This window comes from Hipposideros armiger, unplaced genomic scaffold (genome assembly GCF_001890085.2).
Source record: "Hipposideros armiger isolate ML-2016 unplaced genomic scaffold, ASM189008v1 scaffold_155, whole genome shotgun sequence".
Classification (NCBI taxonomy): domain Eukaryota; kingdom Metazoa; phylum Chordata; class Mammalia; order Chiroptera; family Hipposideridae; genus Hipposideros; species Hipposideros armiger.
The window spans coordinates 452683-467698 of NW_017731505.1; the positions used below are offsets into that span (position 1 = coordinate 452683).

The 15016-nt window shown below is 42.3% G+C and overlaps 1 protein-coding gene across 7 annotated transcripts in view; it reads right to left on the reverse strand.

Annotated features, from left to right (window-relative positions):
- FRMPD4 (FERM and PDZ domain containing 4) overlaps window positions 1-15016 on the reverse strand; it is a 748742-nt gene that overhangs the window by 11602 nt on the left and 722124 nt on the right. For all 7 annotated transcript variants that reach the window (XM_019651209.1, XM_019651211.1, XM_019651210.1 and 4 more), the window contains 5 exons: window positions 10234-10370; window positions 7308-7434; window positions 4926-5015; window positions 4177-4359; window positions 2051-2189 (listed from right to left, as the gene is read on the reverse strand). In XM_019651209.1, the coding sequence (XP_019506754.1) occupies window positions 2051-2189; window positions 4177-4359; window positions 4926-5015; window positions 7308-7434; window positions 10234-10370 (676 nt within the window). The remainder of the gene's footprint in view (window positions 1-2050; window positions 2190-4176; window positions 4360-4925; window positions 5016-7307; window positions 7435-10233; window positions 10371-15016) is intronic.

The following is a 15016-nucleotide window of genomic DNA, read 5'->3' on the forward strand; positions in this document are numbered from 1 at the left end:
ACACACACACGCACACACACACGCACACACACACAGACACACACACACAGACACACACACGCACACACACACGCACACACACACACACGCACACACACGCACACACACGTTGCATGTGCGTGCACCCTGTCTCTCTCTTTCTGAGAGTGGGGAGCAATATTTGAAACATGTGGCCTCATGCTTATTGTCACTGTAGAACTGGGAGAAATTATTGCAAAGTTGAAGTTCTGTTCTTTCCCCATGGCAATCATACTTTTTGGAAGTAAGGTTTTGCCTCTCAAAATTTTATTAAACATTACATTGTGAGCCTCTGTAAATTAGATGGAACTGAGGCCCTTATCACTGTGATGATTTTTAGAATGATGGGTTTGGTTTTCACCATGCACCTGCACAATCTTACCATTCCATGGGGAAAGAGTTTTATTTGCAAGATCAACTTGAAGATTTGAAAATAAAAAGCCAAAAGCTGGTATTCCAATGTTAAAGGGTGGTGTTAAACTGCTGACCTGCTCTTAGGAATTTCAAAGGTCAGTGTTCAAGTGCTCTAAATCTCTTAGCTCAGGGAAAAATGTGTTCATAAAAAATGTTCACCACCAAACCCAGCGCATACTCACCTCCTTTTTGTTTCTTCCCTATTTATTTCTAACCATTTTTGTCTCTCAGGGTCTTTCTTTGCCTTATGTCTGTCTTCCACTCCTTTCTGTGTTTCTGTCACTTTCATTTGAATTTTTTCCATTCCTGTTTTTTTTAAACTGCCAATTATGAATAGAAGTACTGAGCATCATTTTAGGCATTGTACATAGATATTTTACTAATCCTTGTATTGCAAGCTAGGTTTTTAAATCCCAATTCTACAAATGAAAAAAACAAAACTGAGAGAAATTAAAAACAAAAAAACACTTTGGGGCTGGGTTAAATCTAGTTGCAAGTTAAAGTTGCCGTCTGACACACCTTGCCCATTTCTCTCTTTCTCTCTGGTTTCCCTTTATCCTATGACTATAATTCCTTCCATTTAACCAGCCATCATCATAAACTGTGTGCAAGCCTGTCTCTGTGTGTTTCTATCTACATATTATACTATATTTATGAAATAATGATTTATGTTTTCTACTAAGTTTAAAAGCAAGAGGATTTTCCTTCCCTTCTTTTCCCCTTTCTCTCAGAAACAGCGACAGTGGAATTTGTTCTTTAGAATTTTCCTTCCTTTTATCAGAAACCCTGATTATGAAACCCCTGCTTATACTTTTTTCTGGGTCAGTAGCTTTGGCTTGAATGGTAGTATCTGTCCATCAGTCACATCTACTGACTGTCCACTGTAGATTGAAAAATATGTCAAACACTGAAGAAAAAAAATAAAAAACAAATAAAAACCAACCACCCTCAAAGAAACTAGGAATTTAACATTTGCATCTCTTCTTGTCCTCACTCTGGGGCTATTTCATCCTGTCAAGTGGCTAGATTGAATCATTTGATGTCTTTGCCATTTCGATGCTCCCCCTACAAAGCCAAGAAGGCTGCTGGGGTGGAGTCCCTTCTAGAGCCTCATGTCCAAGTGCTGGGCAATCCCCAAGACTTCCTGTTGGTCGAGCTCCCAGAATCCTAGAGGTAAGTCTGACGCAGGAGGAGGACCCCAGGCATCTGGGCTTCCGGCACCTTGAGGAGGGACAAGCTCTAAAACTGGGGGCTCACCACTCCTACTGGGCATTCCATTGGTAGTTCTCTTCATCCTGACCTCTGTGAAAGTGAGGCAGTGAAAGCCAGCCATCAAGACTGACGCTTACCTGCCTCACAGCAATTAAATCACTGCCTTTGACGCCTGCGCTCCGGCATTTCCAAGTGACGTGTAAAATGGGATGGAAAAATCAACATTTTCATTTTAAAAAATTAGACCATGTCAGATGTATTTGAAAGCTTTTGTGTTAAATTTGGATATTAGATTTTTTTATACATACAGTTTTAACTTTTCAAGAAACATCCTTATCACTGTTGCCAGGTGAGGTGGAGGGAGGGGAGGCGGAGTCAGTGCTTCATGAGTTTAGGAAAAGAATACCTGTTTCCTGGGTCTTCGCATTTTTCTTGTTGGCCATGTTAAATATTGACCTCCTGGAATCCACAAGGAGTCTGTAGTACCCAGCTGTTAAGCAGGCCAGGTTCATGGCATCTGAAGACTCCATCAGGAGTGTGATGGGCTACACAAAAGAGAATGTTTCGGTTAATAACTTCCCTCAGGTGACAATGGCTGCATTCATGCTTACAAATGTAAACAAAATAAGTTACTGAGCAACCATGTCACTGGGAAAACACAAGTGGGGAAAAGGTCAGGCATAACATCTGGAGAGCCTTACTGAAAAACATTTAGGTGACACCATTTTCAAAGCTTAGACATTTTGAGCCTTTTCCAAGATGTATTGGTATGAAAAAACAATCACATTAGCTTTGCTGCCAAATAGTTAACATTTTAAAAAGTGATAGTTAAGGAGCCAGTTACCAGATGTGAACCTGTAATCTGAAAAAATCACAGGAAGATTAAGTTTGGGTTCATGATGAAAATTAGTGTTGAAGAGAAGTAAAAATTAAGTGGAAATTACTGCTAAGACTGAATGAAAAGTGTCAAAGAGATCCAGGAAGATGACGCTTCTAGAAGAAGCTATAAATTCACATGAGGGCGAAACAGAGATGGGAGTTGAGCAACGGCCTTGTGAAAACTTTTTGGAAACAATGAAGTTACTGTATCACTGGACACGGATCTTGGGCATATAGGGAAGGAAGTATTCAATGGAAGCAATTATTCTCATTGAGTTAGGAAGGGTGGACTGGCTGGTGTGTTCTTGTTGAAAGAGCGATAAAGTGAGAGGGAAACAGGGGAGCAACCAAAAAGCAGACACCTAGAGAAGCACAGAAACTGCAAGAGAGCAGGCCGCTTGCTTTCACTCCCAGGTGCAGGACACTGGCCAGATTTGATGGCCTTGCTGGTGGAATCTAACTTCCCATCCAAAGCTCCCGTACTACTTGATGAACTGCCTTTTCCTTCCATTTCAACTGAGGTCTCCCCTCAAGCCACCCTACAATGCTTGTATATAGGCAAGAAACCATCAATAGGGTCTTGCCACCTACTCTCGTTTGGGACAGATTATGCCTGTTATCAGGTCTCTGATGGCTGCATCCAATTCACCCTTTTTCCATGATGGAGCTATTGCTCTCAGCATCTTTGGTCATAGACTAGGCCTTGCACTCCAAGTCTATTCTTGCCACGAAGTCAACTGGAGCCCCCTGGATCCAGCCCATGGTCATCTCTTCCTTCTGCAGAGCACACTGATGCTTTCTGATTTGCTCTATAGAAACTCCTTCCCACATTCTCATTACCTCTTAATCCGCCCCTCCCACTCCACTCTAAGGGAGTGGGTCCTCCCTGCCTATCCTCGGCGCACTCCTCCTGGTTGACAGTTTTCTTTGTAGAGTCACTCTTCAGGTCCACTGCCACTTCTCCATAGAAACACTGGACACATCGATGCTGCCCAAATCCAGTGACTCATCTATTATCGGGACAACAAGCTGGGGACAGGGGACCTGGATTATATCCTGTCAACTTCTCTTTTGGGAGTCAAGTTTTGTCCTTTGAGGACAATCTCAGATTGTTGTTTTAAATGGAATGGCCATGACGTTCACTAGGGCCAGATATTCAGTCAATACCAATAGCTGCAGCACAGAAAGACAGGTTGATTAAAATACTCAGCTTTCCCAAAGGAATAAACGCATGTGACCCCAAAGTAACAAAAGGGAATGTGAGTTCTAAACAAGTATGAGAAGAATCTCCCTGACTGTCTGTACAAGAGTCATATGTTCTAGAAAGTTAGTAAGGACATTCTCCCCTCCTCTCTATCTATGATTCATGTATTCTGGAGCCAGAAGGGACCTTAGAAGTGAACTCGCTTGCTTCGTCATGTACCCATGAAGAAATTGAGCCCAAAGAAGAACAGCCACTTGTCCCCAAATCACACCGCTATTTAGTGAGGACTGGAGCCCTCAGGCCTGAGCTGGGTGGATTTTTTTCTGCAGCATATCGCACCTTTGATGCTCTGCACACACTGAAATTTTGCCTGCTTTGTAAATGCCATCAGTGTTATCAGAAATGAACTGCTCAAATCAAGGTCCTGTGTGAAAATCGGAAAGACTTACCTTCACATCCAGCACATGGAGCTCTACCCGCACTAAGCTTTCCTCCTCAGTAAACATCTCGATCCTGTTGACGTGGCTGAAGTCAGCTAGAAGAGCCACCAGATTGGTTTTGGTGTTGATAACATGGCTAATGCCATATCGGGGCCCGACCAGGAGAGTCACTTCCGAGCGCTTTTCTGCCTGCTGAGAAAGAGACGTTGACAAAATATAAAAATACTAGACTTCTGAAGTGCCAGGCAAAGTTGGACCTGAGAGAACATTTTTTATAAGATTGCATTTTCTTCAGAAAGTATTTCTGGGTTATATTGTACTAAATCATCCAATTAGAAGAACCCTATATATGACTGCATTGAGGCTCTGATAAATTAAGAATAATGCGGAAAGTAAAAGTTATCATAGCACGCATATTCATAATCATGAGAGGCTTTTAGAAATGAGGTTTTTTTTTCCTTTTTAATGTGAAAGCAACTTCTGGCCCAATGATTTAAAGGAAGGCCATTATCAGAGTACATCAATTCTCTTGGTTCTTCCCATTTCTTTTTCTAGGACATTCTGCAGTGGCGTTATCTAGTTTAACATTTTTTTTCTGATATTTTCAGACTGTGGTGCAGTCGATTAGAAATGAAGGCTGGAAAAGATTCATAGCTGATTTGTTTTTGTCATCAAAGATACTTAATTCAAAGTGGCTTATGCTGTGACATTTTGCAGGCCTCCATGGCTTCCCAGAAAAAGCAAGAAAAAGAAATTACCACTAATGTTGCCTTGAACACACGACCCCCATACAATCGAAGGTCACTGAGGAACTTGAGATAATGGACCTTGGCTTGCAGTGCGGAGAGCTGAGGAGAGAAAAGAAACCTCAGGTACTAACTCCATTGGCTGTGACTCTCCCTGCTGGAGACCAGCTGAAAACAAGGGCAAACTCAAAGGGTGACTCTACTGCTAACAGGTGGGGTGTGACAAGGACTCTTCAGAGGAATGAAAGAAAATAGCTCTGTACTTGGTTTCCTGATGAAGGAGTGCAACAGGCCATTCTGATTAGTTTTATCTGGTGGGGGGGGGGACGTATGGGGGACTCATAAGTACAGATATGCTGGGCCAGGGCACTCAGTGAGTGACAACAAGATGATCCAATTTCCCCCTGAAATATCTGCTCCTGGGGAGATTTCAGGAGGTAAGTGGTGCTTTCCTGTTGCAATTTGGGACAAAGGCGGCTTGTATACACATCTTCCCATGGCACAGGAGACTCACCTATATGTGGAGTTTGCGGGAGCTGTTTTGAATACACACCTACAATCTACATGAAGCCTCCAAACAGGCTCTACATGCCCATCGAGTTTCTCACAGTCTTTGCAAGTTTTTAGGGAAAATGAACTCTCTGAGATCCAATCACTGTGGAAATGTGCGAACTTGCTATAGAAGTCCCTGTTTTATTCAACTCCAAGAATCTACTGAGTTTCACGAATGATTTACAAATGAGATTTTATCAGGGTAAAATGTATCTTGATAAAGACTCAATTATGCAGATTCCCACATCATAAAAGAAAGCTACTTGATTAAAAAAATGTCCATGGTTCATACAGAATGTGCCAGGAGTGTTTCTTGGGGGTGAAATTTTCCAATAGGGTATAGACCGTCGAGTAGCAATGACTGTAAAATTCTGTTTTCAACTGCAGATGACTTGCCAACTTATTTGTTAACTACCCCCAAATGCACCACCCTTTATGTAACTGTTATTTAGCACTTTTCATCCATCCGACTTCTTTAAAAAACCCAAAGCACTTTGCAAATTGATCTGAAAGCAAACCACTCTCTCTTGGCTAGAAAGAACGACCTTTATAGAAGGATTGTGATAGATAGGTAGATTGATTTCAGAGCAGTTATCCAAATTATTACAAAACCAGTGAGCCAGGGTTGAAAAAAATCCTACCAAGTTGATGAAAATAAATTAGCTTTGGGCAAATCAGCACCGAAATTTAAAAATCTCGATCCATCATGTCCTGTTATATTTCTGTAAGCTGACTGTTTACTGGGAAGTAAGGTGAAAATGCTGCTAATATGTTGAACATGATTATTCATTTAAAAAAGCTGTGAGGTTAGGAGGGAGTAGAAATACGTATGTCTTAGCCAGTAAAAATGACTTAAAATCAGATTCTCAGACCAAAAAATTACCCACATAAACTGTGATTTGTGTTAGAGTCACAAAAGTTTCTACGGCCAGTATCAATTGGAAAATGTTCTTGGGTTGTTAGACTGCTTCCAATTTTATAGGTCTGGTATTTAAAAAATCTTTCTCTTTCTGGTTCCTGAAATCTTTTGCTTTTTTTTTCTTTATTGCCTATAAACATAGCTCTCTATTTTGACCAACAGTATATTTTCAAATGTTCTTTGTGGTTCTTCTACTGGATTAAAAAGAAAGAGATTTTAACACTAATGATGACAGAAATAATTTTATCTGCCTTCTAAAAGTAAGACTTAATTCAATGGTTGTCAACCTGGGGTGATTTTGTTCCCCAGGGCACATGTCTGGAGATACCTATTTGTCACAATTGAGGGGGTAAGCTGCTACTGGCATCTCATGGGTGGAGCCCAGAGATGCTGCTAAACATCACAAAATGCACAGGACAGCCCCTCTCCCCCAACAAAAAAATGATCTGGCCCCAAATGTCAATAGTGCCGAGGTCCAGAACCCTGGTTTAATTAATGTGGAATCTGGTCTGCAGGGATCCTTGCTGGCTGCTGTGCAGTGAAGCTGGTCTGAGTGGAAAGTATGAGCGTGACGGAAATGTCACATTATCTTGCAACTCTATCCCCTAATCAGACATTATGCAAGGTTCTCCTGCATGCACATGTGGACATACACACACACACACACACACACACACACGTGTGCACCCCGTACAATAAGGAGTCTATAGCTTGCAAGAAATAAATAGGTTTCCATAAGAACCCTTACTTTTCATTAGTCTTAGAAACATGTTAATAGTTTAAAAAAAGGGTTAGACAGTGTTACTGCTTCTGAAAATATGGTGCTAAGTATTTTATTCATGGGCTAATTTTAAACATTTTTAAAAATGCATGCAAGCCTTTCTCTTTAAAATCCATTTTCTATTAAGATGCAAATGTGATACCTTTTTACCAGGTGGTACTAAGTTTTGATTTGCTTTGACAAGGTGTGAAAGTGCTTTCTTTATGTTCTTCTCTTTCATGCTTTGCAGCACAGCAGAAGGAAGGAAAGTCTCTAATCCCCATTCTTTTCTGCAATAAAGAGCATATCTTTAATTTCACATTCTTGTGAGGATGAGTTATCTAAGACAAAATGGTGTTCCGATGTTTGTTGGAGCAAATGAAATATTTGCAAGGTGGGGAATGGTGACAAGTACCCAACTAGAGAAGTAACTTTTAATTTGCACCCAGGAAACACTACTTGAACTTTAATACATATGTTTGCATTTTAAAAGAAACATATTCCTCACTCTCTAGAGATAATGCAAAGAGGCATTTGGGACCAATGGAAATTGAAGAGACACTTTATCCAATCTACCTCTGAGTCTCTTAGAATTCATTCTCATATCTGATATCTGAGTTTGTATTCCCAACACCAATTTCTCTCTGTCCCTTTGTCTATTCCCATTGTCACCTATCTCTGCCTGCCTCTGTCTTTTTCTCTTCTCTGAGAACGGATGCAACTCCTTCATGCCCCCAAGCCATTCTTCCCTGCACATCTTTCTCATCAATGGTTATCGCTCAAGAAACACACAGTTCTCTTTTCTCCCAGCCTGTTCATGTCTATATAACTCCTCTGTCAACATTTCCTGCTTGGGTGTGGAGAGGAGCGAGGCTGGTGTGGAGTCAGGGTAGGGTTCATGACCCTTACATATGTTTGGTCCTGATGTGGAGGTGAAAACATCTCATAGATGTGGATATATGAGGAAAAAAATGGGAATGTGTTAACATATCATATTTTTGCCAGGAGCCCATTTCCCCAGAAGTGACTACAACTCTATCCTAAGAAGTTTCTTAATTTGAATTCTAGGAACTCCATCCTGATTGATCATGTGCCCAACCAGGGTCTTCTAGATTATGTGAATGTTCTGGCTATTTCTCCTGCTTCAATGCTCTCCAAAGAAGGGTGGAAAGATAGTCTTCCCTCACTTGACCATCTTCTTCGCTAGTTAAGATGGTGTTTTACGTGATCACCATTTTCTTCCTCCTCCTTCTCAACTTACCGCTACCCCTCACTTGGCACTCATTATGGGCCTTCTTGTAATCCTACTTGTATCATTATTGAAATCATTACTTTTCATATCTTTATGTTTTGTCTTTATAATCCGATCACAACTTGTTCGATGGTTAAGATTATAATTTATACTTTTTAGGACTTTCTACTGTCCTAGTATGAATACCATATAAAATGCCCAATGAACATTCGTTGGGTGTATGAATGAATGAGAACATTATTGTAGACTCTCCAAGGTTCGCAGTCAAGCTAGTTATCTATGGGGGCTTTTGACTGTGCCATGTTCAACCAGGTAAAATGTGGAGACAGATAGTAGGAACAGAAATGCATTTCAGTTGTTTGAAAATCATCTCAAGTTGTATAGGCCAACTTTTCAAATGGGCGCCAGTCTCATCCATCCCCAAAAGCCTCAGAAGAGGGACTGGGCGAGGGTGTGAATGTGTGCCCCTGAGTGTGAGATTTCTCTATGAGCCGAGCCTCTCTCAGGCTACAGTTCCAGCATGTATGGCGAGAGAAAGCAATGGAGTGGACGGAGACTGGAAGATCTGAGCTTCTCAATCTGCACACACGGATTTGTCCCTAGGTATCGACAGCAGAACTGAGCTGCAAGAACAGTGGTGTTGGAGTCAGCAAATTGGAGCTTTAACCCTCCCCAACACAGGCTCAAGAACTGTCAACAAGAAGCCATTTTGCCCGCTGGGGGTCAACCTGGCACTGTGGAATTTAGAATGGCTTCATAGGCAGCTCATGGGATTGGAAGGTGGGATTTCAATTAGCTTGTACATCTCTTGGAGGTAGAAATGGAGAGGACTCTAAAGCTTCTAGTGTTATGTGGAAATGTGGCTTTAGCCCTGCCATGAACTTTGAAATCTGAGTGTTCCTTTCTCTTAGTATTAGAGCTGTTAGGATTAAGAAAATATGGCTGCTTTGGGGTACTGAATCACCTGTAAAAGGGGAGCATACAGACTGGGCGACTGAGGGCTCTCTTTTCAAGGACAAACCTTAAAGAGACTTATCAACTGAGGGAAACACAAATTGCTTTTATCCTAGAAGAGGGGTCTTCTCTGGCCAAAGAAGTAGTATACTGATGCTGTACATGGGTACGTAGTCAGCAAGGCAGGGCATTCACATTTCCCAGACAACATTTGATTCACAAAGCAAAGCTGGACTGTGTGGCATCCTTTCCCACTCTGTCACAGCTCTGTACTACAAATACCGCCCTTCCTGATTATGACTAAGAACATTACTTTTTATACTGCTGTTTGTTCATCTAAAAGTAATCTCGGGTTATGCGGACCACTTTCTAAACAGAAGTACTTCAAATTATCACATAAACTATAGTGCAATGGGGAGGCCCACTGCCTGGGCTCAAATCCTGCCCCCTCTAGTAAATAGCCTGTGTGATTTGGACAAGTTGCTTCACCATTCTGTGTCTCGGTTCACATACCTATAAAATGGGGCTAAAATTCTACTGATCTCATAGGGATGTCGTGAGAATTAAACAACTTAATGGCTGAAAAGCACTGAGACCAGAGAAGATTGGCTTGGAACCAGACCGTTTCAGGAGATTAAAAATATGTGTTTCACTTTAAATATGACCCTCACTTTAACCACAGTTCTCTAAAAGTAGGTTATGTAAGAAATGGATCTCTTCCACCAAAAAAACGAACATGCTATTTACATATCTTGCCCACGTTTATCAAATGCTTTGCCACAAACAAGATCAATTTTGGAAATCGAAACACAGGGAAAAAATATACTTGGACGTTAAGGGGGCAGCATCTTTGTCTCCAAAATGGCTCTAAGTAAACACTTACTCGATGTATTTTAGGGAGATTTTCTGCGTTTGCTTGGTGGTAACGGTTGCGATGTACATTTGCAAGGCCGCCAGCCGCAGGGCTATGTCGTACTTCAGCTCCGGCCCAAATCGCTCCTGGACGACATCGTTACAACTCTGCAAAGAGACCAGCAGAGGGCGCAAGGTGTTAAAGAATGGGCTGCACGGCGTTGCCTTAGAGGAACAGGTGACCTGCACGTCCCCCTACTTCAGAGGCAAGGAGGCTAAATGTAGGAACGTTTCCACTGCACTGCTTGGAATCGAGCCAATATTTAATTGCACTCAGAAACAGAGACCACACAAAACATTTAACATCCATCGACAAGCGAGCAGCTAGTTAAATATTTAGCTTTTTGTGAGAATAATTAGGAATTCAGGTAGGAAATTTGCAAACACAGGTGCTGCAATGGAACACGTGAAGCACTGATAGCATGATGGCTTCTGGAATTCAGCTGCCGGGGTTGGAATCCTGGGTTCCAATTCTGTTCCTCCACTTCACAGGGGCGTGAGGTTGGGCAAGTTACTTATTTGTTCTGTGCCTCAGTTTCCTCTTCTGTACAATGGGGATAGTACTGCTCCCTATTCACAGGGTTGTGGGGAGGTGAAATGAGTTAACAACGTGAAGCCCTTGCAACTCTACTGGTCAACTGTGAGCAGTCACACGTGTTGATAGCGGTTATGGTCAGCTTCCTCTTGGTTCTCATGTAGACCAGCTTCAGGGAGGCAGAGTTAGCAAGGCAACGGACAGCAGCAGCTCTGGACCTAGCCACCTGCTTCGGAGTCCTGCCTTTGCCAATGACTGTCTGGGTACATAACTTGGACCAGTTTATTTTAACCCTTGCAGCCTCAATTTTCTCATCAGTGCAATGGGGATTCATATTAACTACCTCCCCCTGCCTTAATCACAGCGCACTAGTGCACGCAGTAAAGAGTAGCTATTAACATCCTCAGTGCATTCCAATGGTGACTACCCCCACTGTGACTTTCAGGAGTCATCCCATGTCTTAGCCTCAGTTTGTTCACCTGGAGAATGGACGCACCTACCTCACAGAGTTTGTGGTGAGCATCATACTGAAGAGTGGCTGAGAGTGTGTAAAGTGTCAAGTCCTATCTGGCCACAGCAAATGGTTTCAGGGTGGCCTTCTCCTCACTCAATAGGAGCAAAGGACTGGGCCCAATGTCGATGGGAAGCACAGCATTGCTTAAGCATATTCTGCATGTGTGTGTACTTATTTTTTTTCTAGGAAACTAGGCTTTGGGGCTAGAAAACATGATATGTAGCCTCTTTCTCCCTTTCTTATTCTTTACTTTGTCCCAAGACAATTTCAACTGGAAAACTGTATCAGGATTCTTTGCCTCCTTTCCAAGAGAAGCACATTTCTCACCACTTCATATATCGATTTTACTAAATGGAAACATGTACCCCTATATGGTTTCTGCACACAATATTTACCTTTCAAATACTTATCCGTGTTGTGCTGGCGCTGTGCAATGCATGTCCTGTCCATATGCTCTGGGTGCGTGCCTCTTAGCCCATCCCTTCACTCCTAAGAGTGACGTCATATTCTCACCCCCTTCCATCCCTAATATGGTCTTCCACCTTTGCATCCCCTTAAAATTTTACACCTATCAGGCTTGCAGAGCGCTGCTTGTTGGAAGTGGGTCTGACACGAGGTGGGAGATAGGGCCTTCTGAGTGAAGGCAGAGCAGACTCTGAGAGCAATTCCAGGCTGCCATTTTGTTTTGTTAGTCTTGGTTTTACCAGTTATTTCCAAGTGCTGACGGTTTTCCATAATGGGGCACTGCAGGGTTGAGAGCCCACACAGGGTCATTTTATGGTTTCATGAGGATGAGGAAGCCACTTACCATAGTGTCAGGCTACAACAGGCACTTCAGTTATAGTTTTCTGATGATTCACTTTATTCTATGACTACTGTTGCATAACGGATTTGAAACAGGATTTTAGCAAAGAATTTAGAGACAAAAGCCCCAGGTTCAATGCTACGCTCTGTCAACTACTAATCAAAAGACCTAGGACATGGCATTTCATCTCTCTTGAGTCTCAGTTTTCTTATATGAAACATGGGCTAACAACAACACACTCTCAAGGTTGCTGGTGTACTTGTAAGGATGTTTCATTGAAATGGGATGTGCTTTATAAAGGTGAGTCATCACTATTACCTGAGAATTGGGACTGGAACTTTTTTCCCCTCCCTATTCCACCACGCGTGCGCGTGACTGTGTAAGTGTATGTGTGTGTGTGTGTGTGTGTGTGTGTGTGTGTGTGTGTGTCTCCAGTATTTTAACCAGACTTCTGGGTGACTTTTTTATCAAGATGATTAGTCACTTAATTACATCATATAATTAGTTCAGATTGATCCTGGAGAATTAGTGTGGAGTCTGATGTATATTTTGGTACTAATCATGCTTTTATTACTCTCAAGTACATTACTTAAAATACAGTTACACAAGCAAGTGGTGGTCACTGTTTTGCTAAACAGAGGTCCCAGAAGCCACCAGTATAGGCCTACAAAAAGTTCATTTATAGTGAACATGTCAGATATTAAAAAGGAAACTAGGGCCGGGCGAGTGGCTCAGCTGGTTAAGAACTCACTTGGGAGCACCAGCTCTGAGCAGCAGGGCTGCGGTTCGGATCCCACATTGAGGGCCAGTGACACTGTGCCCTCTACAACAGCGGTTCTCAACCTGTATGTCATGACCCCTTTGGGGTTTGGACGACCCTTTCACAGGGGTCGCCTAAGATCATTGGAAAACAAAAAGATATTTACATTACGATTCATAACAGTAGCAAAATTACAGTTATAGAGCAGCAACGAAAATAATTTTACGGTTGGGGGTCACCACAACATGAGGAACTGTATTAAGGGGTCACAGCATTAGGAAGGTTGAGAACTGCTGCTCTACAGTTAAGATGGTGAACAACAGCTCGACCTGGAGCTGGGCTGCTGTGAGTCACTGGCGACGGCGTAGGCTGCAGCGGGGCTGCAGTGGGCTGCCGTGAGCTACGTGAGTGGCTGGCAGCCAGCATGAGCAGCTGGTAGCCGGTGTGAGCTACCGAGACCCACTGTGAGCGTCCGTCCAATGACTGCCGACCGATTGCCTCACCCGGGAAGAGCGCAATGATAATACCAACATGGGCCAGTGAAGCAATGTCCTCCACAACTAGACTGAAGAACAAAACAGCAATTTGTCTACCTGTCTGTTCCCCTCCCCCCAATTCCCCAATAAAACCTTAAAAAAAGGGAAACTAATACTGCTGAAGTGTTTGATAACATTTTATAGCCTTGGGTATTATCCTGTTTAATAATTGGTGTAACAATCATTCTCTGAATGGATAGTGAACAGGTAAATGCCAGCATAGCTCATTATAATTATGAATTGAACAGTCTGGATGCTTAGGGTTCACTGTTATTATGCACACTGAAATCTGGAAAACACCTCATGGTCCTTTGATGCCTAGGAGATGAATAGATATTGTCACTATTGAAACCTGTTTTCATTGTCCTCATTAGGAGTCTGCTAGGTTGCCTCAATTTTTGTCTTTGTAATGTGATATATGTCGTTCCTTCTTACTCTTTTATTCTCCAGGCTAATTTTAGTACCTTAAATGCATCTTTTTAGTACCTTAAAGTCAACATGGGCACAGAGCACCATTTGCAATTTGCAGATCCACTGACTTATGTTAGTTAGACAGATACATTATTTTAGACATACCACACATTCTGTGATACAAGGCATTTTGATGCAGAGGGTCTGAGGCCCAGAAATTCTCATTTCCTCTTCTCAGTGGAAGATGTATAAGATGATGGTAGCTTAATTTTGGTCTCTATTGCCCACTATACATGCCTTTCCAACCTCCCCCACTGACTTGCAGGGGTGGCTAACCCACCACCCAAGGTGGGAAAGTAGAAACACCTCAGTCTTCTGCTAGTTTTAGGGCAAGATGATCCCTGGACAGCCTCAGGGTATAAAAGATGAGACATGTCTTTTGAATTAGGAAGATCTCCATGAGCTGCATTAGATTTGGGCAAACGCACCTTACATGGAGCCATGCTTAGCAGTATTTCTTGTCTACTTAAGAAGTTTCCTCCTCACCATATATTTGATCTCGTTTACCCACATCTACCGCGCCCCTAACCCCTTACCCTCTGGTAACCACTAAACTATTGTCTAGATCACATATATGGTGATGGAAGAAGAACTCTGGGTGGTGAACACACAATGTGATATATAGATGATGGATTACAGAACTGTACACCCGAAATCTATGTAACTTTACTAACCACTGTCACCCCAATAAACTTTAATTAAAAAAAGAAGTTCCCCCCTCCCCAAGACAAATGCAACCATGTTCTTCTTTTACAAGTTCAGTGGGCCTATGATCTTTAAAACAGAAGCTGAGTAAAATGGTTTTAAAGCATCAACTTGCTAATGGATGAGTATATAATTATAGAGAATGACAACCAAGTGTATCTCACTGTCTACAGCCATGCACTGACTGGCACCTGTAACTATGTATTTGCAACTAACAAGCTAAAAACCATAGCACACGATCTGACTTGGTGGCAAAGCCCAGGCTCGGTCCTCAGCAGGAATATGGGGAAGATGCAATAACATCTCAGCTGACAATCAGGCTGTTTCATGCATTACACCTGGGTTACCTGGCCTGTTGGGGAACAAAGGGCATTGTTGAGGGGTCCAGGTGACTAAAGTTTAACACTCATAAAACCCAAGTCATGACA